General features: G+C 40.2%; 1 protein-coding gene across 1 annotated transcript in view; it reads right to left on the bottom strand.

Moving 5' to 3' along the window:
• The window catches only part of ERCC6 (ERCC excision repair 6, chromatin remodeling factor), a 51,655-nt gene extending 35,342 nt beyond the window's left edge, over positions 1 to 16,313 (bottom strand). Inside the window, exons 1-5 of the mRNA XM_075717592.1 lie at positions 16,065 to 16,313; positions 15,106 to 15,539; positions 12,431 to 12,551; positions 9,902 to 10,010; positions 7,235 to 7,961 (exon numbers count right to left, since the gene is read on the bottom strand). Of these exons, the coding sequence (XP_075573707.1) occupies positions 7,235 to 7,961; positions 9,902 to 10,010; positions 12,431 to 12,551; positions 15,106 to 15,536 (1,388 nt within the window). The 5' untranslated portion in view covers positions 15,537 to 15,539; positions 16,065 to 16,313. The remainder of the gene's footprint in view (positions 1 to 7,234; positions 7,962 to 9,901; positions 10,011 to 12,430; positions 12,552 to 15,105; positions 15,540 to 16,064) is intronic.
• Between the last annotated feature and the right edge of the window lie 10,985 nt (positions 16,314 to 27,298).

Genomic DNA, 27,298 nt, shown 5'->3' with positions numbered 1-27,298 from the left:
GAAAATACAGTCCGCCTTTATGGAACCAGTCACAAACTTGGAACTGTGGTATTGTTTCATTAAGTGAAAATAAACACCACCATCTCTAAATATACACAAGTTACAATAACTGCCAAAAACAACTGCACTGAAAAACTAAGACAACACAATGCTGGACAGGTTTAGAGAGCCAGCTTCACTGGAATATATTTTGATCTCTTAAGTCAGGAAGTCTTCAGAAGCAAAAATCATGATGGAGAGAAAAAACAGCACATGCAGGGGGGAAAAAAAAAAACCCAAGACAGACAAAGATAGTCTTCAGTTTTCTGATTAAAAAATGATGAGTTGCTAATGTTTCTTATTAGACTGTTCTTATCTCATTATATGAAATAATGTATCCGGTTAAGTAGTAAAAAAAGAACTTACTAAAAATATACAAAGTGTCAAAGTTTTCCCCACAGATACTTTTACATATTTACCCTAACACAGGAATGAAAATCTCTTAGACTAGCAGTTTGTTAAATGTTTGATTTAGGAAAATAACATTCATGCTCTGGAGTCTAGCAGGCAGATATGATACATTCTAGAGGCACAGCATAAAAATACATTTATTTTTGTTCAGTACTACGATGTTGTGCTATCAGGCACAGATGGTCAATTATTCTTCTGAGTTCCAGAAAATCATCAACGATTCAAACTGGCAAATGCTGACAGTATTGCTTGTGTCATTACTGGAATTGAGACATGTCAGAACTTGATTGTTTTAGCTGACTGGATTATGACAAGACTCAAACCAAGGAAGAAAACTCCTCCTTACCACACTAAAATCAAAACAATTGTACGTTACAAAGCTTCCAAAGTGATAGCTAGGTAAAGAATCCCTATTAAACTCAAGCACAGCAATAATTTGTACAAGGGTTTGCTTCTAATTCTATATTCCAATATGAATTGCCACTAGCCAACACTAGAGCTTCAGTCTCCCCCGGGAAGAAACAGATTGCCCTCTAGTGTACTTTAGAAAAAGCGATGCAGAAACAACAAAGAAGAAACGTTTCTGAGATTAGGTCATAGCTGTCCAGGAGTTTAGGCACTTCACCTTAATATAACTACTATATTTTCTGCAAGAAGTGCGATCAATGTTGTGATTTCTCTTAAAATTATTAGATACCTAGAAAAAAACCATATATCTAGAATTTGAACTAATAAATCCCATACTTCATTTTCCTAAAGAAAACTTTTATTTTGTACACGCTGTATCTGTTACTTTACTGAAGTGTATAATTACACAAGCTATAGTATTGAAGGCTCTGGTACTACTACATCTCTTCTAAAGGTCTGGAGCTTTTTTTGCCCTCAGTTACCAGTTTAAAGAAAAAGCAGCAATTTGTTGTTACCACTAACAACTTGCAAAATTTGAAGAAGCTATTCAGTTTTTGAAAGGCTGTGAACTTAATGTAAGACATTGTATTAAGATATTCCACACTAAAATGCCACCATTTTCTTTAAAAATGTATAAATATCTAATTGGCTGAAGCAATGGGAAGACAAACACTATTTGCTAGACCAGATCAGTCAGTTTGTCAGTCTGGTCTTTTACCCTTCCCCAGAAGTCAAACTTTGGAGGGAGGAACAGCAGTAGCTCTTATTTGACTTTACACAGTATCATATTGGCCATTTGGTCAATATATTCCTTGTGTACCTCAGTTAAACATCATTAGTATGCCTAAACAATTGGAAAATACAGGTTTTACTGTATCACCAAGGTCTCTTGAAAATAAAAGCATGACCTTCAAGAAATCTATCTTGAAAATAAAAGCATGACCTTCAAGAAATCTATTTTATGTTGTCCATGGCCACTGACATTAATATAATTTTATCCTGGAAATGCAGTATGAAAGCCATATATCATACAATTAACTCTTCCTTAATATAAGAATGTATTCAGATACTAATCCCATTTCCAACTTATTGCAATACCCTAGAAAGAAATTCTGCATCCAAAACAGTAATGAGCAGATTTTTTTTTTTTTTTTAAATACAGTCAGGAACTAAGCTGAGTATTTAATATCGCTTGCATTTGTGAAGCACAATATGTTTTCTATTTTATACAGCTAAGAATCCCTTACAGATTATTCTAATTTGCTAAATTGAAGCATTCAGCATTACTTTTCTGATCTAACTTTTTATGGTCTATATGGGTGGATTTAATTGGTATGTCCTAACAGATGAAATACATGCAGTTAGTACCACAAGTCTCCATAAGTAAATTAAGACTGATGTAGAGAATTACACACTTGAGCTTAGAATGAAAGGTGTACTCAGCGAGTGAGCCAAAATATATCTTCATTTGTGTCTTGGCTTTGTCATTTTAAAGAGCAGTTAGGATGCTCTAAGAAAGTATCTTTCAGGAAAGGTAATATTTAATCCTTTTTTAATTTATAACTCTGAAACATCAAGAGATTCAGTGACTCAGATACTTCAAAGAGAGCTACAGCACATGAAAACTGATCTGAGAAAAACAACTTATTTTTAAGCAAACTTTTTTTTTTTGTTTGATTCTTTGTATCAACTGCTCTGTGCACTTGATAGCCACAACTTCCAGCTACTCAGCTGCTTGGATGTCACTTGGGAGACATGGAAAGAAGCAGCTTTCCTAGTCTTGCCTCTAGACACTTGACAGCAATTGAAGAATTCAAACTGTACTCCACAAACTATACAGAACACACAAGAAAACAGAGATATGGCACTTATCTCCCATAACATGACACATAATTCCTTCCTTGAAGCAGCAGGCAGATACATACTGACAACTGCTATGGGAATAGTGACCATAAGTCTGCTAATTTTTTGTTTTGTTTTGAATCCAAGCTATTACCTTATGCAGACACTGTATTAGAGATGTCAATAATGTAACACATTAACTACGTATATTAGAAGCAGCAAAAATTACTCAGTTAAACTTACACTTTGCATTTTAATACATGCAAAGAAAAACTTTGATTAATATGCAAAAAAAAAAACTTGCTAACTTGCAGTTTCCACATCTGCAAAGTCTTTAGACTAATACAAGAAAACCATGCAGCAGTTTTCTTGTTGCAAACAAAGAAAAGGTTTATCTCCTGTGTTTATCCGCATACAAGGTTACTTTTATTTTGTGATCCTAGGTACAAGAAGCTGGTAACAGGTGCTTTTTCACTCATTCCATAGTCTTCAAACAAAACTGTCTCTGCCATGACCTGACCATTCCACCAGGCAGGAGGCAACAGGTTAAGATTCCACCAGCACCAATTTTGAACACTTCTAGGCCAAGATGGTCACTGTTGAGTACAATAAAATATACATTGCTAACATACCTGTTGATGGGGATCATGTGTCTGAGACTGTTAGCACCATCCTAGAGACTGATTACCTAATCCTCTGGGTTTAGCTGGTAATAGCCAGTATGAAGGACAGTTGGGAATGATGATATGCTACTTTTCACTGAATCTTAAACTTACCCTTCAGCTGCTTGACAGTATCCTACTTATTTACCTTACTCTCCATAACCTTCATGTTCCTTTCTACTGTTCGTTATTCTTGCACACTATGATTCACCTTAGACATTAACCTTTTCAGAAGAGAAGATTTTCCCCCTGCGTGGCTACACAGCAACATGGCTCCAGTAACAGTAACTATAAAAAGGCAAGACCCATGCAAGGGAAAAGAACTGGAATTGTTGAGAGCATGAGCTGAATTCTGTACAGCTAACTTTTACTTTCTCATGTTCCACTGAACACATCTTGCTTGGAGTGACCAGACTGACCACTACAAGTAGTCTTCAGAAGGAAAAGAAAGAGCCAGGTGCTCTCCTGCCTGCCCTGTTTACTGCAGATAACACAAGCTCCTCTTCTGAAAATCGTCTCTTGTTCTAGAGATGCTTTGCAGTCCTGCAGTTAGCTAATTATCATGCTTTAACAACATCATCGTAGTTTCCCCTTGACACAGACCAATCTCTTCAAGTCCCATCTCTCAAAAGTTTTAACGTTAAGGAAACTAATTTTCAGTCTTTAAGAGTGTAGGACTGTATTCGGCGCCAAGCACAAGACTAGATGTTCAGAAGACTAAAGTAATCCTAAAGGATTTTTCCCTGCCTTTCTCAGGGGTAAAATGCACCATAATCTCACCCATTTGTTTGCATTCAAAAGTAAAACTGACATGAAACAAGACATAAATGTAAGCAAATGACAGCATTTCTACAGCATTCTTAATATGTTTCTTAATTCACTACATTTTATTTTCTCATGGCATTTCCCATAATGAAGATTACCTGGGGGTGTCAGCATAAAAACGTCAATGTGGACAGCTGCAGCTTAACAGCCACAATAACTGTAGCTATGAAATTTTTAAGAGATGTAGTGTTTTGGTAGCAATTACAGTTATTGATATTTCTAAAATTCATTTAGGCTTTTATTGTAACTTTAGTAACCAAAAGAAATGCAGTCTATGATATGACTTTGCTAAGGATAAATTGTCACAATCTTAACGTTATTAAAAAATGTGTTTGAATGAATTTAAACTGTGAGTCATATTAAAACTTTCAATCAAAATAAATTACTCTTGATGAAAACACTGAATTAAAAATGATTTAATATTGGTCTAATTTAAATGTGAAGAGTACAGTTTTATTCAATAAAATAGTAAATATTTTACCAATTAAGTACAATTAATTTTTCTTAGTGCATCCAATAAAAAAAACATATTTCTTTTTGACCCTTTGGACATTGTTCAGATTAGCCTCTTGCCAACATCTTCCATTCAAGAGCAGTAAACTGTGCTTTAACTTTGAAAAGCAGGATCCTGGGATTGCAAACCTATTGCCTCATATCAGCTCCTGATCTGCCTTTGTAACCTGGGATGTAAAAGTGAAGTTGGACTCTTCCTACCTGAGCTTTTGTTACCAGTAATTCTACAACTGTGAGTACCTCTGCTATCAGAAGACACCTCTTCCTCCACAGCAGCTCAGGCTCTCACCACAGGAAGAGATGGTGTTTATACCTCTACTTCTTGACCCCTTCTCCAATACAGCTTCATTTAAATTGTTAAGATTTTATATTTCCATAGAAGTGTAAAATTCGAGTCTCCCAAGCATTAACCAAGTTCCTACACTAGGCCTTATCACTACATTAATCACCCTTCACTGACAGCCCTAATATATATTCTTCCTTTCACTCTAGAGCAGCTTCTTTCAAGGTGGAATCCATGATTTTCTAGAGGACCACAAAACTACTTGAAGGACATTCACTAAAGGTAATTAATTAAAAGTAAGCATGCTATCAACAAGCTGAAGTTCATTATATGAAGCTCAACTCTTATACTAGAAAAGAGACAACATGCTAGTTGTTAGAGAACAATTAAAACAAAACCACCATTTTGGTGACCTTGATCTTTTGACTCCCAGTATGTGCAGAAATTTCTCTTAACTTCACTGGCATGTCTAATTAGCATTTTAACAGCTTAAATTACATGTCACTTCGCTGCCCCTTCAAAATGTTTTCCAGGCAGTTTTGAAAATGAAAACATTGCTCAGTCTTATCGTTAGGAGGTCAACAGCTATGCTATCAGTAGAGAAAACATCTCAACAGCACACTGTAGCTACAGAGAGATCATTAGCAAGCAGGTTATACAAATTTCATAAATCACAGATTAGCACAAGGTGTTTCAGCTACCATTTTCAAAAACAACTTGTGTTCTTAGCTGTATTTCCCCACTTAACATACTAGATTCTCCTTAGAAACCTTATTCAGTTTACAACTTTAAGTGTTCATAGCAACAGAAAACACCACTACTACCACTACTGTCACTATCTCTTTAGATTAGGATGTTTTTACCCTCACTCTCATCAAGAACAGAGAGGAAAATCACCGTCAAACAGAGCAGCTCTTTTTAGACTTGACTAAGAGCAGTATAAGTATCCACTCTTCATTACTTACATCTTCTAATATGTTACACAAGAGACATCATGTGCTAATAATCTAATACAGGTATTGCCCTTTCCAATATAAATTTTTTACAGGTTTAAATCCAAAAGATCCTTTTAATATTGATTTTCGAATAAACTTGTTAGCCGTATAAACTATATGTAATTGCCTTGGACTTCAATAAACTAACAGATTCTACAAAAATAGTATGCAACCATAATTTATTCAAATGATTTCTTGACTAGCAGTTAATTATTTAAAGCCAAAAACTAAGCATCTCACCTCATCCCAAACCAAAGATATTTCTCTCAGTGGAAAAATGCCATCCCTCTGAAGAGGGAGGGCATTGTCTGTCTGCACTGTAATTTTGCCTATTAAATAGAAGAGAGTTGGGTTTTTTTTTTTGAAAAGTAGGTATATGTTCTACAGACAAAGTCAGTACTTAAGCATAAAGCTGCCAAGTTATACGTTGTTTTATATGTACTCGATTTTGGGTATATTCACAGTTCTGCAAACAACAAACACAGAGAAACACAAATAGCTTATTACTGAAGGACCTATAACAATCAGAAAAATCTAACAGCAAAGTCCTTGTAATTAAGAATGTCTGATTCCTTTTGGAAGGTGTCCTGGTTTCGGCTGGGATAGAGTTAATTTTCTTCCTAGTAGCTGGCATAGTGCTGTGTTTTGGATTTAGTAGGAGAAGAATGTTGATAACACCCTGATGTTTTTAGCTGTTGCTAAGTACTGCTTATGCTAGTCAAGGACTTTTCAGCTTCCCCATGCTCTGCCAGGTACACAAGAAACTGGGAGGGGGCACAGCCAGGACAGTTGATCCAAACTGCCCAAAGGGCTATTCCATACCATGTGACGTCATGCTCAGTATATAAACTGGGGGGGGTTGGTCGGGGAGCAGCGATCGCTGCTCAGGAACTGGCTGGGTATCGGTCGGCAGGTGGTGAGCAATCGCATTGTGTATCACTTCCTTTGTATATTATTATTATTATCATTATTATATTATTATTATATTTTATTTCAATTAAACTGTTCTTATCTTAACCCAGGAGTGTTTCTCACTCTTACTCCTCCAATTCTCTCCCCCATCCCATTGGGGCAGGGGGAGTGAGCGAGCAGCTGCGTGGTGCTTAGTTGCTGGCTGGGGCTAAACCATGACAGAAGGCTATGATCATTCTGTCTCATTTTCCTTACTTCAGTTCCTAGCAGTGTATTACAGACATTGCCCTTTGCATGTTCAACATCATTTGTTAGTGTTACCAATAAAAATGTCTAGGACTAACCTTAGTCTCTGCTTATAATAGTCTTCATCTCCATCATCTCTCCATCTCTTTACTTTGCGCTTCCCCAGTGTGTGCTCTTCTTCCTCAGAGCTTGGAAAGAAGTCAGCATCATCTTCAGCTTCTTTAAAATCTCCCTTCACCGAATATTTTCTTTTTCTTGACAAATCCCTGAGTTCATAATCAGAATCATTCTCAGCATGAGAAGATGCCTGCTTTTCCTCCTCTTCTGCTGCTTCTGGATCAAAGAGCTCCTCATCAGGTACATACTCAGACTCTCCACTATCATCCTCCTGTTCACGCCTGAACTTCTGGGCCTCAAGATATTTCTTTTCTTTTGGAATCGCTGCCTTTGACTGAATCTGAAGGGCATGCTTCTGAAGTTTTCTCATGTGTTTTTTTAAGCGCTTATCTGTTTTTGACAGGGCTTTACCCCTTTTTTCTTTTGTAGTAGATGCGGGAGCTATGCACTGAACATGTTTGCCTTGTGTTTTCTTCTTTGCTCCTTTGCGAAGGGATAACTTCTTTCTTTCAGATGACAGCTTAGCTTGGTCTGCTAAGTACTTCTCAAAATCAGATGCTTCATTTAGCATTAATCGTCGTGCCTTCCCCTCTGGCTTCTGAGGTATTTTAGTTCCAAATGGAGTCATCTGGCCAGTACGAATAAGCTCTTCCCACTCTGTTTCCTGAACAGGCATAAGCATACTGCCAAGACATGATGGACCAGGTTCTACAACAAAAATCAGAACATCCAGCATGCCTTTAACACTTTCTGAATAACTCAAACACAGGAACAAGGGTGTTTTGGTTCCTCTCCCACCACCCCCCAAGCTTTATATGCATTCAGTTCAGTTTTTGTATAGAACTTAAAAGTCCAAATTATCGTCCCATGTAATACTTGAAGTTCAAAAAAGGCAAAACCCAAAAAAAGAACGCCAAAAAAGTCAGACCATAACTTTTACTTCAAACTACTTCTCAGACTTCATATTGAAAACATTACACATACTATCAAAATGCAAATACTTCTGAAACAACATGCAGCAGCAAGAACTACCATAAAATTACAGTCCCCCATGGCACATGAACTCTAATGTGCTCCCTATGCTGTCAATTCAACCCATGTCACCATGCTCAGTGCAAGAAACCACTGCATTCCCATATGCAGCAACATCATCCATTTCTATTTTATTACTGATTTTTCAGTCCTACTCATAAGCTTGAAATTTGACATTTCCATTACCACACCAGGACAGACATAAATCTTACAAAATACATAAAAGACTGTCTTCCCACATGCTTCAAAAAAAAAAAAACCAAAAAACCAAACAAACCACCAAAAAACCCAACAAACTACCCAAACCCCATCTTCATACTCTACAATACTAATATTAGGATTATGACTTTAAAAGTCAGATGGGCTGCAGAGCACATTGCCATAAAAGAGCACTTCCGTTAAATTGCATACACAGTTACTATATATATTGACACAAACTACAATTAGTATTTGAAACCAAAGAGGGGGAAAAGCTCTTGAATTCAGGAAGCTGAAGGGGAATTCCAGACTGAAATCTAATATTAGGGTCCAAAATTTCAAAATAGCTGTACCAGAATTGCTGGCACAGCATGCTACTGTACGTGGTCCCATTTAAAGCACAGTATTTATCACCAAAACATGTTTAACAAGTAACGATGATGCATCAGGCATGAAACTCCTCCCTCTCCACCCCCTCAATTTCTCAAACTACCGGAACTGCTCAACTCCATTTCTTCTGTCTCGGGCTCCATTCACTGCCTAGTTACATTTCATCACACCAGGTGCCTAAGTTTTACTGCATGAACCCATTCAAAGAAAAAGGATTAAGGATGCTTTTTACTAAGAAAAGTTTACTGAGGTTTTGACTCCTGTACATTTTGTTGAATCAGGACAGAAGCATGAGCTTTGTGAGATCTGGAATCCACTCCAGCCACATCTGCAATGGACACATAGCACAAAGACCACACACCTCTGCAAACAACATTATAACCCAAAGGTGATGTGCAGACATCAATGGGGTCCAAACTTGCCCTGCAGAATACTGCAGATTAGCGATTGTGGCAAAGACACAGCCAAGCCGGAGTTACAAAATCCAAGCTCAGTTTACAGACAGCAGTGAGAAAGAACACCTAGTGAAACACTTAAAGAACAAATACCCTGCTTTGGAAAAAGCCTTGTTTTTATTTTTTTTTAAATCACAGTGCAGACTGAAAAAGAGAAGCACTTCCCCCTTCCATTTCTAGCGATACTTCCCAACAGTAAGAAAAAACAATTTTGTTAATGCTGATTGATAGCATCCCGCACATAAAATGTAATTCAATCATGATGTTAGTCATCTTTATCAAATTAGCTGTGAAAAAATGTTAGGATTTCCAATTTATTAAGCCCAATACTCTAATGTGCCTCAGCCATCCCTACTGAGCTGAACATGGATTAACATCCATTTTTTAAAACTTCCCACATGAATATGCCAAGATCTGCAATTCTGCAGGTGCAGAGAATAAGTGTTCTTAACTCTCTCTTTGAAAGCAAACCACTGAAATTTATTTCCTTATTGGCGAAGATTTGCAAACTAGCTTCAAACAAAAAAAGGCATTACATCAAAGTAGAACAGAACTTTCAGCCTTTTCCCATACCTTCATCTTCGTCAAATTCAATCTCATGTACTTTATCAAGAATCTCTGTTCCACCAAGAACTGCTTGGAGACGCTTTTGTTTTGCTTTGATCTTCTTTAGCTGTTGTTCCTTGAATGACAAGTAGGTACATAATTTAATTTTCAATCTGATTCACAGACTTGCTATCCCTTTATACAATAAATTACTACATTTGTAGTATTTTCCACCAGAATCTCATACTCAAACATTCACAGTATTGCTTTTGAAACAAAAGAAGTGCAAAAGCGTCACCACAATATCTGTAGGGCTCCAACCCACAGAACACACACAATTTTGTGCGTACAATCATCTTGCAATACTCCTACAGTTAGATCAGATTGTTTATACACACAAATTTCACATGCACATTGCGCATTTTCTATGGACATCTTTCAGGTCATTTTATGAATGTGTTGATTCCAGTGAAGGAAGCCCATCACACTGATTAGTGAGATGTGCAGAGAACACTGGAAGATTTGTTCATGATTTGCAAGACTGGGTTAATAGTTAATAAGCCACTAAAAACAGATACAAGATTTAGTAAGATTTATTTATCATCTGTTTTGGAATGTTTTGTTAGAAAGAAACTGAAATTGTAAATCAGTCCATCATCCTAACATAAGTTTGTACACAGTTAATTCAGGAGTGGTCAGAGCTAATTTAACAGCAAAAACTACAAAGTGAAATGACTTTAAAAAATAAGTGAGAAAAAAATCAACATTACAGATGTATAACAGGTATACTTCATTACTGCTATGAAAGTAATTCATAGCTAGCTCTTCTGTTACACCTTTTAGCTGACTGTAATATCCTCAACTGTATATTTACTGATCACATTGTGATTCCTTGGTGTTACTAACTTTCATTTATGAAACAAGAAATTCCAACCAAAGACATAGGCAATGTAACTTTTCACATTTCTAACTCCATTCTTTGGAAATATTTCCTTACCTGGAGAGGCACATACTTCAGTAAAAATCAAGTTCATGGCAAAATGAGCAATGTTTTTTTTTTCTTTTTGGTGAAGAATGGTTCACTAGCCTGCTCGTGTCTTCACGTAGCACTTTTCAAACCACAAAGGGTAAGTATATTCATGTATGGTACAATATATTATCTCCTGTGTACGCACTATTATCCTTGCTACCAGAGTACTTTATATCATAAAACACTCCCTGTATGACAACTCTAAGGAAATAGCTGTCTTGTACCAGTCATTAATTTCCCATTTGTCTCAATAACAGAAGAATTCAGTTTTCTTTCACCATTTTTTGTCAAATACTACAAAAGGAAGAGTACTAAAAGGTACTTCTCCATGCAAAAAGTAGCTCATAGACCAGCTTTAAATACACTGTCTGCCTCCAAACAGCCTCCAAAACACTCTCGAGGTTATTAATCACTTTTACATACCATAGTTTTCATACAGGGATTTATTCTTACATTTCAAGGACTGTTAGAGATGGCTAACAATGAACTTACAACGAGGTTTGAACTTCCCCTGCAACTAACACTTGCATAAATTACTTCAAGCAATATGAAAACAAGCAAAATACAGTGTCCAATTACATGATCACTCTTTAGTGGTAAGTCTGGTTTAACACATTTCTTCCCACTACTTCCAGCTACTTTTTCCTAGTCCTGTGCCACTGTTCAGTAGTCTCCCCCTCGCTCTCTTAATTGGCCAAATTGTGAGTACGGTGTTATCCAAGTTGCTGAAATGATCACAGTTAAAAACAACTGAATGAGCAAATGGCTTGAGGTGGGAAGAAGTGTCTGAGGGCAAAGGACAATAAGTTTTTCAGTCAGGTTGATCATTAGAGAAAGTATTAGGGTTAATTTCCATCAGAGGGTGGGCTGATCAAAGTGCTACATTGCTGACCAGGAAAAGTTTCCCTTGTCTCAGATCTCCTTCATCCTATTCACAGCTGTATAGGTTTATTGCTTGCATTACCCTGATGCCTGCTAGACTGCTCTAAAAGCTCCTTTAACTTACTATTCTTGCAGAAAAAAGCTGGAGCATTTTCTGCCAAATCAATGAGTTAAAATGGCTCACAGAAAGGAATGATGTGGACTGGTACAAGAAAGACACAGACAATGAAAGAGGATTAAGGAAAGGAAGGTAGGGAATGAAGACCACAAGAGCTCAGATTTAGGTCAACTATTGAATCTTGCCCTAACAATGCTTTGCTAATTCTCCAAATACTACTGGGAGGGATTTAATTAAATTAAATCCAATCAGTCTTCCAAGAAGGTCCTGGAATTTCAGTTTTACCGCTTGTTCTGAAACTTAGAATAATAACTAAAAAAAAAAAATTCAGCTCTCACTTTCACATCTTTAAATTAGTTATTTACATTTTTTGGTAGAAAATTAAACCATTTAAGAAGGGAAGGAACAGCAATTGTAGATTGACTCTGAACTATGTAATTAAGCAAGAACTATATCACATAATCCAAACCTTAAGCCAAAGTACAAGCTAAGTATTGTCAGCAGGAAATTAATGTAATCCAATCACCTTGTTATATTTTTGCCGTTTTACAGAATCTAGTTTTCTGTTTATATCTTTGTTGTCGGCAGCTTGAGGTGAAAGTTGCTCAATAATTTTATTTATTTGTTTCAGAGACGTTGTACATGATCTGAAAAAACAAGAAGATTGCAATGTACTAGTCAACTCTAGAAAAATAGCACATTCTCGATTCAGACAATTTAGAAATTCCAGGAGACTTAATGTAAGATTTAAAAAGGTCTAAAGGTAAGTTTCTAAATAAGCATCTTATATTTAAACAACACTGGAAATACTAAACACTTTAAAAAGTTGTACATCATAAAATATTTTTAAACAAAATTTTGCTAATACTAAAACTCCAAGGGCAAGGAAACTGAACAAACCACTGCCATATTCAGTACTCAAAAGTTACAAGTCTGATAATGATAATAAGCAAGTGACAGTTGTTGCTTTTATTATTCAAGGTAAACAAAATGCAAACCAAAAATCTAAATGGGAAATCCCATGTTTTCATTTTCTAAAACTGTTTTAAGAGTTTGATGCCATTATATAAGGAAGCCTATTTCTTTTACCTTTACAATATCACTTTTACCCAAAGAATAGATTACAAGATACGAATACAGTTTCAGGAATACAGATTAGGTCAAAGAATTAACAGCACATCAACATTAAACCTCCCTTACTGACACACTACCATCTCTCATGTTTCCATATACAATACGAAATTAACGCTGAACCACTTATTATAACCTAATATCATCTGTTTCTGCTGTTGAATTTGTTTGCAGGGAAGGAAGCAGTGCCCCACTGTCAGAAGCAACAAATCTAGGTTTGTTGATTCCAATAGCAGAATATTTCATATGGATACATATATTAGCATCTCAAAGCATTATGAAAAATGCCAGAGAAAACTCTTTACAACACCTGCAAAGCGGCCATTATTCCCCTCATATGCAAAGAAAAGCACTACATAAGTCTCCTCAGTTGTCAGGGAGGAAATTGTTGGGCCACATTTCTCTCCAGCTCTAATCTGGATTCTACCACTGTTCTCCTGGGAGATGTATTCTACCAGCTCCCCAGCTATCACTGCCATCTTCACTTCTCCATTCTCTTTCAACACTTTTGAACCATCCCATCCCCTTTCTCAGTCTTCTGTTTCGTTGCTTTGAAGTATACCATCCTCTTGCATGTCTCCTAACTTTCACCTCTTGCTTCCTTGGCCCTAGGGTCTCTTGACACATACCACTACCGTCCTCTTCCACAAAGCTTTGTTTAACAGGACTGGGGGATTTAAACAGGATTTCACTTCAACCATTTTTCATTTTCCTTCTTCTGCTTAAATTTGCATGTATATTATAGAATCATGCAGCTTCTACTATGAACTCTGTGCCAACTACTCAAAAAACACTTCTTGCCTGATATTACCTCGTCATGCATTCACCGTGTTACAGGACTTCAACCAACACTATCACACTCTACTCATACATCTTTACTTCTGTTATTCCCCCTGCTCAACAAGCCAGCTATATCTCTGCTAATTTTCTCAAAAATGAACTTTCAGACTTGCACATTACATCTTATACAGATGAGGTCCTACAGGTCTGCATAAACCATTTGCATCCCCTCATGTATATCCCATTTTACAACTTTAAGTAGAAGGTGAAAACAGAGAGGTAAGAAAAATCACAGGATGTGTATTAAACAGGAAAAAATCAACTAATTGACAGTGCTGTGCACCGCTCTCTCAATAACCGCATAATCTAATTGCAATGATTATGCTGCTCCATTCTACCTCTCATTAACCATCTTACTCATTATGTCCTGCTACATAACATCTGAAATTACGTTCCAGTTTTGCAAACTTACTTAGTTTCACATCTCCACACCTACTGGAAAATTAATGAAGTGCATAAAATTAAGCATATGCATAACAAGAGAGCTATGTGAGAGTTCACATAGGTAATGGAGGCCTACAGCACTCTTGAGCCCTAAAACACAACATTAATGCAACACAGTGAAAGATGCACAGGTAGAATTCTTTACCTGCAGTAGTTCACACAGCAACTCTACAATGAGACTAGAAACAAAGGGAGACCTCAGATCAATACTCAAAAGATTAGTGGCTCCTATCCCTCAAAGTCTTCTACTATCAATATACTATGTTAATTAAGCATTTGATTCTTTTGAGGTGACATTAAGTACTTCATACAAGCACTTGTGATAAGGTTGTTTTGGTTGTAATACACTCATGATGTGGAGTCATCCAAGTTACAGAAAGCACAGAACCAGAAGCAGATAATCCCATGAAGCACTGAAGTGGCACAGAATTGAAGAAGTGGCACCTTTTCTGACTATAACTTTGAATAATAGAGTATAATGCAGTTCTCCACTGCCCAGAAAACAGACACGCATCTTGGTAAGGTAGGAAACAAAGCAGAAAAAGGAGATGCGCTGTCCTCTACTGCCTTGATGCATGACTAAATTAGTCAAATAAGAGCAATGAAGCATTGCTCTGATGTGAAAAATATTTTCTCTTTTTTTAAAAGGTGGGTGACTCAGAAGAGTACACATGATCTAGTGCTTTCAAAACATCTTTTCGTCTCCCAGCTTTTAAAAACATGAGATGCTGAGCCTCACTAGATAGTCAGTAACAGAAAGGAACAGTAAGAGAGGACACAGTTTACCTTAAGTCATCCAGCACTGACTGATATTCTTTCTCCGCATCAGCTATTTTTGTTGCTTTATTAGCTTCATTAATTGCATTATCTACTTGCTGAAGAACTCCTTGCTCCAATACATCCTGGTCATAGACATCAACTCCTAACCCTTTGAGCTCAGCAGCCTGTGCACTAGATGAGATGGACTGAATCTGCTGCCTGTTGATCCGTAAAAGGGGTTGTCCTCTTCTGGGCACCTCCAAAGGAATAGCCATGGAAGTGGATGACTGGCTGGCAGAGTTGGGAACTCTAATACTGTTACACAGGTCACTGTTATAAATGCCATCTTCTTGTTCAATTCCCAATTCCTCAGCATTATGCAGGCAATTATTGCTCGAAGTAGTAACAGGGTCTTGTTCTTGGATAGTGTCTAGCAGGTGGCTGTTATCTGTTGGCATCCTCTGCTCAAAGGCAAGAAATAAGAACTACATCATTAAAAGAATATTCAGACACACAAAGTTCCTCCTGGAGACTGTGGCCAAATAAAAGTAAGCAAAACAATGAGTATGTTTCTTTATGAGAAATTCTTGTTTCAAAACACCTAGTAGTCTACGTCTCCATGAGTCCTGTTCCCAAAGGCTTCTCCACACTAATTTCCACAATCAAAAGGAAAAAGTGGCCAAAACTTCTTCAAGACAACTATATGGAATACTCCTAGAAGATGCTGATATCAAGACAAATAAAACAACCTCTCCTTGCCAGAGAGTGAACTCAAATGTTGTGTGTAAATGGTCATGCTTCAGTAGACTATGCCGTAACAAAAACATAGCAACTTAACATATACCAAACCAAAACATTCAAGTTTTTGAAACAGGATAAGACTTGCCAGTGAAAACACTGATAAGAACAGCTGGCTGTAGGCTTTAGTTTGACAATTCAGCTTTGAAGGTGAATATAAAGCATCTTAGTTGATAGGATTGACTTACCAAGGCAAGCCTGGAGCTCGTATTGTTTGGAGCCTTCAGGGTGAGACTGTTTCCTGAAAGGATGTATTGTTTATCAACTTCGGGGAGAAACAAGTGTTAACTTGCAGGAAGGCATTAATAGGGCAGGTGGGCTTCACCAGCAACCTCTCCTAGCATGGCAGCCGGCGGATCTCAGTCCCAGCTCACGGTTTTCTTCGCTCAGCTCCGAACACCCACGCAACGGCTTTGGCCCTGCGTTCAGGCAACAGGTACCATGACAACCCCGCGCACCGGCCAGCTCCCCCCGAGGGACCCCGGCCCCCATCCACCCCCCGCCTCCACCGCTCCCCACGTTCCCGTGCTTTGCCGCCTCTCTCTGCGACCAAGCCCGGCGCCGGGCCGGGCCCGGAGCGGAGCGCACCGCCGGCCGAAGGCTGCCCCTCGCGGCTGGCCACAGGGCCCGGCCGGGATGGAAACGCGAGGGGCTGCGGGGGGGGGCGCCGCCTCCCCCCGGGCCGGGCCGGGCCGGGCCGGGCCGGCCAAGCCGCGGCCGCAGAGCGAGAGCGGGGGCGGGCGGGGCCGCTGGCGGCCGCCGGCGCGGGACTCACCCGGCCGCTCGGCCCCCGGGACGCCTCACGCCACGGCGCAGGGCGCATGCGCGGCGCACGGCACCGGCGCTCCGCCACTCACCGCCCGCGCATGCGTCACTTCCTCAGCATCGGTGACCGTCATAGTTGCGCATGCCTCGCGCGGCGAGGGCTGGGCGCTTCTGCTGGCTTCCCGGCCGGCTGCGGCGAGGGTGCAGGCGGTGGCCCCCGCAGCCGCGGTGGGCTGTCCCCGTGAGGGCCGGCAGCCGCTGGCCTTCCCCGCCGGGCTGTCGTTAACGCGCTCTTACCTGGCAGTGCGTGGGCTCGGCGTGGGCCGCTTGCACGCAGGCCCGCGGGTCGCCTCGGGCTGGCTGCCCTGCGGGGAGGGCCTGGTGCTCGTGGCAGAAGTGCCTGTGGACCAGGGCCACAGAGGAACTGCTTACAGGGACCACGTCAGAAGTTCAGTTTCCCCCCTTGACGTGCCTTAACGTCAGGTGATTGTCCTTGGAAAGGCTTGGGAAAGGAAACATGCTCTTGCGATGACAAAATTAGCCCAGGACTCAGTTGTGCCGATAGCATAATTTCATTGCATCAAGGTTCCTCCAAGGGGAAAAAAAGGACGCTACACAGCCTGGAATTTTGCAGCGGGATTGCTTACAAGCTTAGTAAGCAATTGGCAAGAGGAGCAGTCTTTTAAGGGCTGCTGTTCTGCCTGCCTGCTGGGCTCTGTAGCAGCAGCTTCTTCTGTTTTCTGCATTCCTTTCCGTTTTCTCCCTAATTCTCTGGCAGTGACAAAAGCAGAAAACTAGGTTTTCTCCAGGGCTCCTTTTGCTTTCTCTACCTTCTTTCCCCTTCCTTTTATCTCCCCATTCCAGTGGCATGAGAGTCCTGGACCCAGCTCTTCCTCCTTTGGGCAGCAGAGCCAAATTTATTGGCTGACAGTTTTGGGCCAACTGTGAGAGGATAAATACGTGGCAAAATACATTTGGAAATGTTTTGCTAATGAAATGCTGAGGCAGATAGTGTTTAACTCTTGCCTTCAGGGCACAATTTGTGATTCAGTTTGACCACAGTTGCTTCTTCAACTGCTTTTTAGTTGTCCTGCTCCATGTATTCTTAATGCCATCTTTTTGCAGGGAAATGTCTTGTAACAAGGTGCAGATTTAAAACAACGTATTGTTATTTTGTAAATTATTCAGGGGTGGAGGCAAGGCATATATAAGTGACCATCATGATGCCTTATTCTTCTCACACTTAATTTCAACAAAATGCTACAGAGCAAAAGAGAAAGAAAGCTTGTCCAGTAATGGTAATACATTTATAGTGCACCTTTGATCCAAAGAAATCCCAGGTCTGACTGATTAGTCACCCTGCGTGTAGAAGATTATGATTGTAACTATGCAGAAATGTCACAGTTGTTCAACAGAGGAATAGCAGAGGTGGTGTTTGTGTATGACTAGATAAAGTTTAAGGATGTAGGTTAGGGTGTATAGGGAGACAAGATAACTTTTATTAGATTTTGAGCTTTGTCTTCTTTATACCCTGCCTTCAGATATTTGTACACGTTGATGAGATCTACCTTCCTTTTTTAGGCTATATAGTCCCAGCTCTTTTCAGCCTTTCCTCACAGGGCAGATGGTCCAGTCCCTACTCATCTTAGTGGCCCTTCGCTGGACTCTCTCTACTAGCCCCATATCTTTCTTGTACCAGGGACATCCTAGTCTCTCTAGACATTGATTGACATTCTCAACTGTGTTCCTACAGTGCATTGATGGAGCCCACATTGCTGTCGTAAAACACTGTTGATAAATGAAATACCCAGTGGTTCAAGCATTTCAAACATCATTGAAATTTTTTTTGGCCAAATTTGTGGCATACCTGACACACCCACAGAGTTCCTACACACTTGCTCCAAGAGTAGGAGTTCTGTTACTTTTTCTCATAAATCGCCACCACTGACAGGTTTAGTAAAATACCGTATCCTACCAAGGTCTCCGTGTTGCCAGCTCTCTATGACACATTATACCATTGCCTTTAATACCCACTGGTGAGGGTATTAGTGAATAACTCTCAAAATTGTTGGTGGCCTGGCTTTATTCTGAACTACAATTACAGGTCCTTGACAGAAGATGTTCCTTTCCCTTCGTTCCATTCCCTTATTCCCTCCAGCCCCCAAAGTCTGGAAGTCTCAAGAAAACACAGAACTGGTCGTCTAAGGTCTGTAAGGCCAAGACCCAAAAGGTTGGCAGGCAAATAAAATGGTGCTTAGTTGATATACTCTTTTTTGTTTCCTTTGCTCTGAAATATGCTATTACTGCAATTATCCTTTACTTAGTATTTAATGACTAGAATGAGGAGGCTTTGTTGCCATGTTCTAAATACAAGGAACAATGCTTTGTAATTGATGAAGCAATTGAAAATGTGGAGTGCAAAGTCTTTCAGCAGAGTGAGAAAGGCAGCAACCAGGGGGCATTTAAGGACAGAGCAACATCAAGCTGTTGTCAAAACTAAACTGAGGGGTAGGCTCAGTTTTCCAGAAACTGATTAATGAAGGGGAAAAGATAAGTTGTCCTGGAAGAAGAAAAAAAGAGCTTTGTATTATTTGCTAGGAGAGGAGTTTTCAAATGAAAGGCTGCTTCTTTCCCAAGCTCAAGAGGAAAATGAGTGAAGATTTTCTTTATGTTAACAGACTTCTATGGGTTAACAGATTACTAATGTGGGAGATGGTCAGTGCTAGGTCCAGAAGAAAGAGGCTGTAACCCAACATTAATTACTATTGCTTCAAGGCAGGTACTCACAGAACAAAGCAGTTACACTGGCATCCTGACTGTGACTCCAAACGTCCCTGGTAGAGCTTGCTCATAAAGATCCCTGTTGTGCTCTGTATATGAGGGGATATATGGGACTGAAGATGATCTTTGTGGGAGTGTTCTGAAACCATGATATAAAAATGTGGGAGGCCCTTCAGGCAGAGACTGATTAATGTCATCTGTCTGTGAAACACCATATACACTGGGAATGATGTATAAATAATAAGCCCATTGTGCACCTAGTCTGTTGCAAACTGGGTCAGGCTCCCAGGTGGTGTGAATGAAGGCTGTTTGACTGAACTCCGCTGAAGCCAGGTCTCCCAGCAGTTGAAAATCAATGCGGCTCCATTAAAGTCATAGCAGGAATACATTCTGTAGGCCTTTAAAGCTAGTTCCGTGGTGGTCCACCCTTGATGCATTTCAAACACTATGCTTTCCTTTACCTCTTCTACCTCAACACTTTGGGACATGGTTTAGTCTAGTCTACCCTTAATTGGTTTAGTGTGGACTTGGTAATGTTAGGTTAGTGGTTGGACTGGATGATCTTAAAGGTCTTTTCCAACCTAAACGATTCTATGATTCTATGATTCAACACATAGTTTTGCTTAAGCAGGTGAGATCTATGGGTTTGTTCTGTTTCCAGCTTCAGCTATTGCCTGACACTGTCCCTTACAAAGGCTGTAAAAGTACAAAATCCATATCAAAAAACAGAGTGACTTTGAAGTTATGTTTTCAGTGCAGTAATTTTCACAGAGAAAATTAGCCTCTGATGAGCTAAAAGTTCAAGTCTGCTCTCAGCTACATACATACATTTACCTTAATTTTCTTTAATTTTTTTCTACTTGTAGATGACTGCTAGCTGCAGTGCAGCTACTCTGCTAAATCACTGTCAGCATGGTTTCCTGGGCAGGACTAGTTCTGCTTGTTTGGTTAGGTTTTTTTTATGTCGTTAATGTAGCCACAGTCTTCACCCCCTTTGCATGCAGGCATTAGTGATGACACTAAATCCTTGCTGGAGCTGGTTCTGGCAGCTTTTGACATGCAGTAATTATGCCCTTTTATTTGAACTAGCAAGACTGGGAAATTAAATTGCCTGGACATCTTCCCTTTCTATCAGCCTTGCGGGATTACTGGGAAGGATCCTGGCAGAGCATGTAAAGTAGCAGGTCAGAGCTCAACTGTTGGTTCTGGAGGGCTGTGAGGAAACACAAACAGGCTTCAAAGGAAGCTCAAATAGAATAACAACTTGGAAAGGAAGCAATTTGTTTCTGTGACTCTGAATTGGGTAATGAAGAATCAGGTTCTGTAAATTATTGTCGGTGATGAGGGGGAAAGGGGCAGGGGTTTAATTTTTAGCCCATCATTTTTATTCAGGTTCCTACTCTAAAAAGTTATCCTGAGAGTCCTGACCTGGGAATTCTATACAAAACACGTCGCAGTAATGTGCCCAGTGTACCCAGTAATAACCTGCCATGTATAAGGTCCTGGTTCTTAGCAGGAGACAATTCTCTCAAGCCCTTTATTGGCCTGGTTGTGCTGTTAAGGATGTTCCCTGCTGACAGTTGGCCAAATCTTCAGTCTTGCTTTTTAAATTAGGCTTTTCCCCCACAGATTTTAGTATGTATTTTGCCAAACTGAAGGCTAAGGAAGGACTTTGTGACAGAACGTATTTATGGATTTTGTTTTGAGGAGATCCTGTACATGAACTATGACTGATGGTAACGGAGAAACTGCACAGAAAGCCTTGGACTGACTGACTAAGAAAAAAGTAATCTGAACCACTACACTTTCAGAGTTAGGTGACCCCAGGATTTGAATATCTTCTTTGAGCTCTCATCACGCAAGTGTTTACATGCATTAAGGTGATCTGAGATGGCTGAGCCTCAGGCATGTGACTGCTACTCTTATTTATGGAGCAGTCCCAGTGGACACAGTGCTTTGCTAAATATTTAAAGATGTTCCTTGTCCCAAAGTGCTTAGGCCTAAGATTTTCATTTATTCATAGATTCATAGAGCTTAAGGCCAGATGGGACCATTAGATCATTTTTTTCTGACCTCCTGTGTGACACACACCAAAAATTCTCACTCAGTAACTCCTACATCAGGGCTGCATCTTGGAGCTGAGGTAGCACAGATGGCTTAGCAAGACATCACATTTTGATTTAAATATGCTGAACAGTAGAAAATCCATTACATGACTTAGTAGACTGTTCTAGGGGCTAATTCCCCTTGCTGTGAAAAAGCATGTTTCAAGTAGCCTGAACCACACTAGATTTAAAAAAAAAGCCAGGGGCTTAAATAAGGGGCTGGCCTCTTAAACATAGTGGAGGGAAAGACTCCAGTGGAATTGTGGAAGAAGCCTCAAACACAACTTTGTAAAATCTTGAGACTGAACTTCAGGAGAATAAACTTTTCCTTACTTATTTTGAGGTCTGCAATGGGATGGACACCTCAGGTTCCACCTAAAACTTCCCTAAGCAGTTATGTGCTTCCCTGTGCTATGGCTATTCCTGGAAATGCTGCTTTTGTGTCTGAGCTGATCAGCTGGGTGCACTTGTCCTGCCTGAGGTCAGCTTAGAAGCTGAAAATCTCAACACTATGCTAGAGGGGTCAGATAGTCAGGTATGGAGTGTTCTAGTGCCCACAGGCAGCACTGTTCTGTTAAAAAACAGATGGCAGTGGCAGATTTTAGTGCCTATCAGTTTAGCTTTCTCTAGTTTTCAATCCTTTCCTGATGAAGTATCAGCTGTGGGTCTGAGCCAATACCCTAGGAGGTTTCTGTGTGGGTGGTAAAAATGCTATACACTGAGGCACACTGACACTTGTAAAACAAAATGCTAAAACTGTGAAGTTGTGATGAAAATAGATAATAAATGATTTAGGGGCTGCATTGCTTCTCAGGAAGGCACAGAATTGCCGGCAGCATTGGCAGAAATGGGAATTCCATCAGTGATAAAGCATCTATATCTCTGTGTACCAGTGAGTTGAGTGGCAAGTATCTCTCAGAGCCATGCCAGTGTAATAAAGCTAATATATCAATTTAAGAGAGATGCTCAGCTCTTTGAAAATAATTGTCTAGTTGGCAAGCAATAGCTTTTACTCTTTACATTGCAGAGAAATAAAACTTGGGTTTTTTTTCTTTCTCCCTGCTGTGGTGCATTTAAGAAATTAAATGCAGAAGTCTACTCCTAATGCACTATTAGGTTGGAAAAATCATGACTGCAAATGGGAACAAATTCCAGAAGTGAAGGTTTATTTTTCCCACTACTTTACTGTGGCTAGATTGCTCACCTTTTGTATTTCAAACAAACATTGCTGGACTAAGGCTCACATGTAAGGAAGTTATTGACAATACCAAATTTTTAGGAAAGCTCCATGTTTGTGCGTTTTGGGCTGCAAGTTTCTCCAGAAGAAGGAAAAAGTGACTTTCTAGCCAAATCTACTGCAGCCTATAGAGGACTGTTCCTGAGCTTGCAGCCAGATCATTGCTTCACGTGTGTCTTTGCTATCTATCTTTTATAGCTATATGTACACAGCACTTTTTAAGGCCCCATGTAAAAAGCAAACAAATATATATTAGTTTTAAGTACTGAGTAAGCATGTAGTAAGATGTTGCCAGAGCAATTGCATCAGTCTCCTGCAGGAAAAGAGGAAAGTGGAATGTGGAAGTTTATTGAGTCTTTGCAAACCAACCTTTCACATTTGGTGTACTTCATAGTGGTTCAGCGGGAAGCTGCTCTGGCCCTTGTATCCCAGAACCAGCATCTTCTGCTGCCAGGCAGCCGTAGGCTGCTGTTTTCTCACCTGCTGACGACCTGTGCTAGGTCTCCTTGCAGTGACTAGCACGTATGATGATTCCTAAAGCTCGCTGCCAGCGTCACGCTAAGACCGTGTTTGAGCTGTCAGGTGGTGCCATGAAGAGAAACATATGAATATTCAAGTACTCGAAAATCTTTCACCTCCTCAAAAACTGGGCTGACAGACCGGTAGCAGCCACCCGCCTGCTTTAACACTAGAGGGAGGCATCACCTAAAAGAAATCACAAAGGCTTTTAAATAGTGCAATTTAAAACGATTTATGTGTCTTGGAAGGGAACAAAACACTGATTTCTTTTTAAAGCCTCTGTTTTTATTGGAATACATTATGGGAGGCCTCATTTGTTGCCCAGAATGCTCTTGGCCCAAGTGAAATTCAACCTTCCTGACGAGGCAGGCAGATTCAGCTTGCATTGCTCTGCTTTGTCTTAGCCGGGCTCTCCTGGGACAACCTTATGCACAGGGCCTGGAGGTAGTTCAGCCTCTATAAATAGCTCATTGCTGAGTTCTTGCATGAGCAGATTTTGAAGGCTGTGCCAAAGGATAAAGAGTTGTGTTGTTTTAGTTCACTTTAGACTGACACACTCAAACAAATTTCCCTGTCTGGCCTCAGTTTGTACTCAAAGCAGAGGCCAGGAAGATGAAATGTCAGTGCCCCACTCTGTATTCATTTCTCCCTAATTGCAAGCCTATGAGCAAAATAATAGGGATTAACAATGATGGAGGCTATGTGGGGATGGTTGTGGTCCCTGAGGAGACTTTCCCTCTCCCCCCTTACCCCATTAGCTCGTCCCATTGCAGCATGCATCCTGTACCATATAAGGGGTAGATAATGCGCAGCTCCCTCATTCATGGTACGACTGCTGCCATGTCTGTAAATTGCGTTTTGCTAGGTCGCACAAAAAGACTGTAGAAAAATGTGAATAGTTATTTGAGGGCTCCACAGCAGTAACCTGGAGTTGTATAAAGCGTATATTGTCCTGAGCAGAGAGTTGGAAGTTACATTTCTAAAGTAGGGACCAGGTAGCTGAAAATCCTGCAAGTTAATTCCAGCAAAGGAGGAGAGGGAGTATGATTACCTGTTCTTTCCCCCACTCCTTATTGTCAGGAATAAAGATGGTTCATGGAGAAGGGAGGTGGGGTAGGAGAAAGGGCCCAGGAGCTCTGGGTATCCTGGCCAAATCTTTCAATGAGCTCTGTTCAATATTTCTTCTTCTTCTAGACTTATATCTGCCTTGCCTCAGCTGGTGAGCACAGCTAAACCTAGCAGGGAAAGGGGGAAAAAAGTGCTCTGAGGCAGTCTTTTCCGGTCAGGTAGGAGGGATGAAACACTGCTGAGGGAGCAAGACGGGCAGAGCTGGGATATGCAGATGGGGACAGAAACAGATGTGAGAAGAAAATGTGTAGAGGGGGACCGGAGAGGAAAGAGCAGATGTGAAGAGTGAAGGAAGGGCTGTTACGAAATCTGGGGACCAGAATTAATTGCTGAGCAGGGCAGTGCAGAGGTATATGGGTGGCTGTTTTGAGTGGACTTAAATCTTTGAATTTAAGTGAGGTATAGTATACATGCTGATGAGCCTAGGTGCTCTAAGATCATTTTGATGAAGGTCTTTAGAGATAGAAGGTCTGTTGTCAGAAGGTGCAAGTTACAGACACTTTAAATGGATGGCAGGAATGTGAAAGAATAATAAAATGTGTAAGTTACAGCTATCAAGACCCTGTTTAGAGTCATTTAAGCTGTTCCATGAATTTATCTTTTAACAAGTTCCAGGCGGTGCCTTTCATCCTTTTGGCAACACTTAAAATGTTCTGAGTCTCTGCTGAAGTGGGACTTGGTGCACTGTTCCTATTTGTCGTGGTTTAGCCACAGCCAGCAGCTAAGCACCACGCAGCCACTCACTCACTCCCCCTGCCCCGATGGGATGGGGGAGAGAATCGGAGGAGTAAGAGTGAGAAACACTCCTGGGTTGAGATAAGAACAGTTTAATAATTGAAATAAAGTAAAATAGTAATGATAATAGTAACAATATAATAATGATATACAAAGGAAGTGATGCACAATGCAATTGCTCACCACCTGCCGACGGATACCCGGACAGTTCCCAAGCAGCGATCGCTGCTCCCTGACCAACCCCTCCCAGTTTATATACTGAGCATGACGTCATATGGTATGGAATAGCCCTTTGGGCAGTTTGGATCAACTATTCTGGCTGTGCCCCCTCCCAGTTTCTTGTGTACCTGGCAGAGCATGGGAAGCTGAAAAGTCCTTGACTAGCATAAGCAGTACTTAGCAACAACTAAAACATCAGCGTGTTATCAACATTCTTCTCCTATTAAATCCAAAACACAGCACTATGCCAGCTACTAGGAAGAAAATTAACTCTATCCCAGCTGAAACCAGGACACTATTGCATCACGCTGCTCCAGCTCAGCCATATGCTGCTTCTAATAAAGGAATTTTCGCACTGTCTGTCCGCAGTTTCATTCTGTTGAATCCCGTGGACACCTCATCATCTGTGATTCTCACCAAAGGCCTTGAGATACGTTTTGTTAAACAGCTAAAAGAAAATTGTGTTGGGAAAGCTGCTGATGTGGTTCCTTTTACCTTTCAGAACATAATCCTGCAGATCTGTAGTTATTATAGCAGATCTCTGTTTAGAGCAAAGAAGATTTCTCAAGGTGCTGTTTAAGACTTCCTGGTTTGTGCTGCAAATTGTTAATCAGTCCATGACAGCATAAATAAAATTAAAGGGTTTAATTAAAACTAATGAATGAGTGAATGGAGAATACACAGCATGTTCCACTTGCAGAGCGCCGGTGCTGTGAATAATTAAAATGTCACAAAGTAGGATATGTCTTAGTAAAAATGTTGGAGCTGCAAAAATAGAGGCCCCTGAACTTTGGTAGTTTGGGAAGGTTTTACTCTTTAAATTGGTTGAAATCAGTTTATATAAGTTAGGGGAAAGATACAAAAATATATACAACTCTGATTTTTATTAGGATGGAGTCAGTGTTGGAAGCTTGCTGCCAAACAAACCCTACTGCATTTTGGATCAATTTGCATGTCTCTGAAGATCTAACTGTTTTCATACTGTATTACTCCTAAAACCATATCACCCCAGGGATTAGTTTCTTCTTTTGACTCATCTGTGACTGTATTCTTGCAAAGTAAACTTGTTATTACAGGCTATTACATTGTTGTTACTTGTTAATGTTCTGTCTACTCAAAGCACAAGCGTTCTTTTGATTTAAACCTAAACCCGAACCACAGCCTGAACTGGATCTGCCTTTGGCTCAGATTTGGTGTATGTGACATGGTCAAATAACAGGCCAAGAAAACAATTTTAGCTGGACTGTTTTAAATAGATCCAGGGGGCATGAGGTGGGAGTTAAAAAGATGAGGCCAAGAGGCTGATCAGACTGTTGAAAATCTTGGGATTACAGATTAGACCTAGAATAACAGTTCTAGGAATAATAGGAAAACATCTCCCATCTTGCTGCTTTGCAGTGGCTTGCTATTGTCTGTGGTACAATGTGTTTGATACCACCCCTCTGTGACCTATTCTGAGGTTGGTGTTCTCCTTCTCAGCTCTGGACTTTCCCCCAGATCTCCTGACCCTGTGACATCTTCTGAGGCAAGGAGCCTGTTGGAGGATGAAATAGGAGCTGGATAAATGTCCTGGCTACTGACATCACTGATGAAATAGTAATGCCCCTGCAGCCTGCTTTCTGTGTCATAATGACCCAAGGTGAGTGTCAGTGAGGGACCTTACTCAGTGTAGGGGTTTAACTACATGTGTTGGGAGGTTTAAAAGGTGCCATACCTCCATCAAGTGCCTCTAGAGGCCATGATCTAATGGTAGGCAGTATTGGATGCAAGTTAGAGTGGGGTGAAAAGGTGAAGATCGTCTATGAGGTAAGTGGCTATGCTGTTGTATAATCCTAGCTCTGTATCATGTAATTTCTTAAAATGGCTGAGTAAATAAATTTACCTTGAGAATTTCCACCAATTTAGCCTGGTAGATTAAGACTAGAAGAACAGT

This window comes from Pelecanus crispus, chromosome 10 (assembly GCF_030463565.1).
Source record: "Pelecanus crispus isolate bPelCri1 chromosome 10, bPelCri1.pri, whole genome shotgun sequence".
Lineage (NCBI taxonomy): Eukaryota > Metazoa > Chordata > Aves > Pelecaniformes > Pelecanidae > Pelecanus > Pelecanus crispus.
This window is presented reverse-complemented; position numbering and strand designations above follow the sequence as displayed.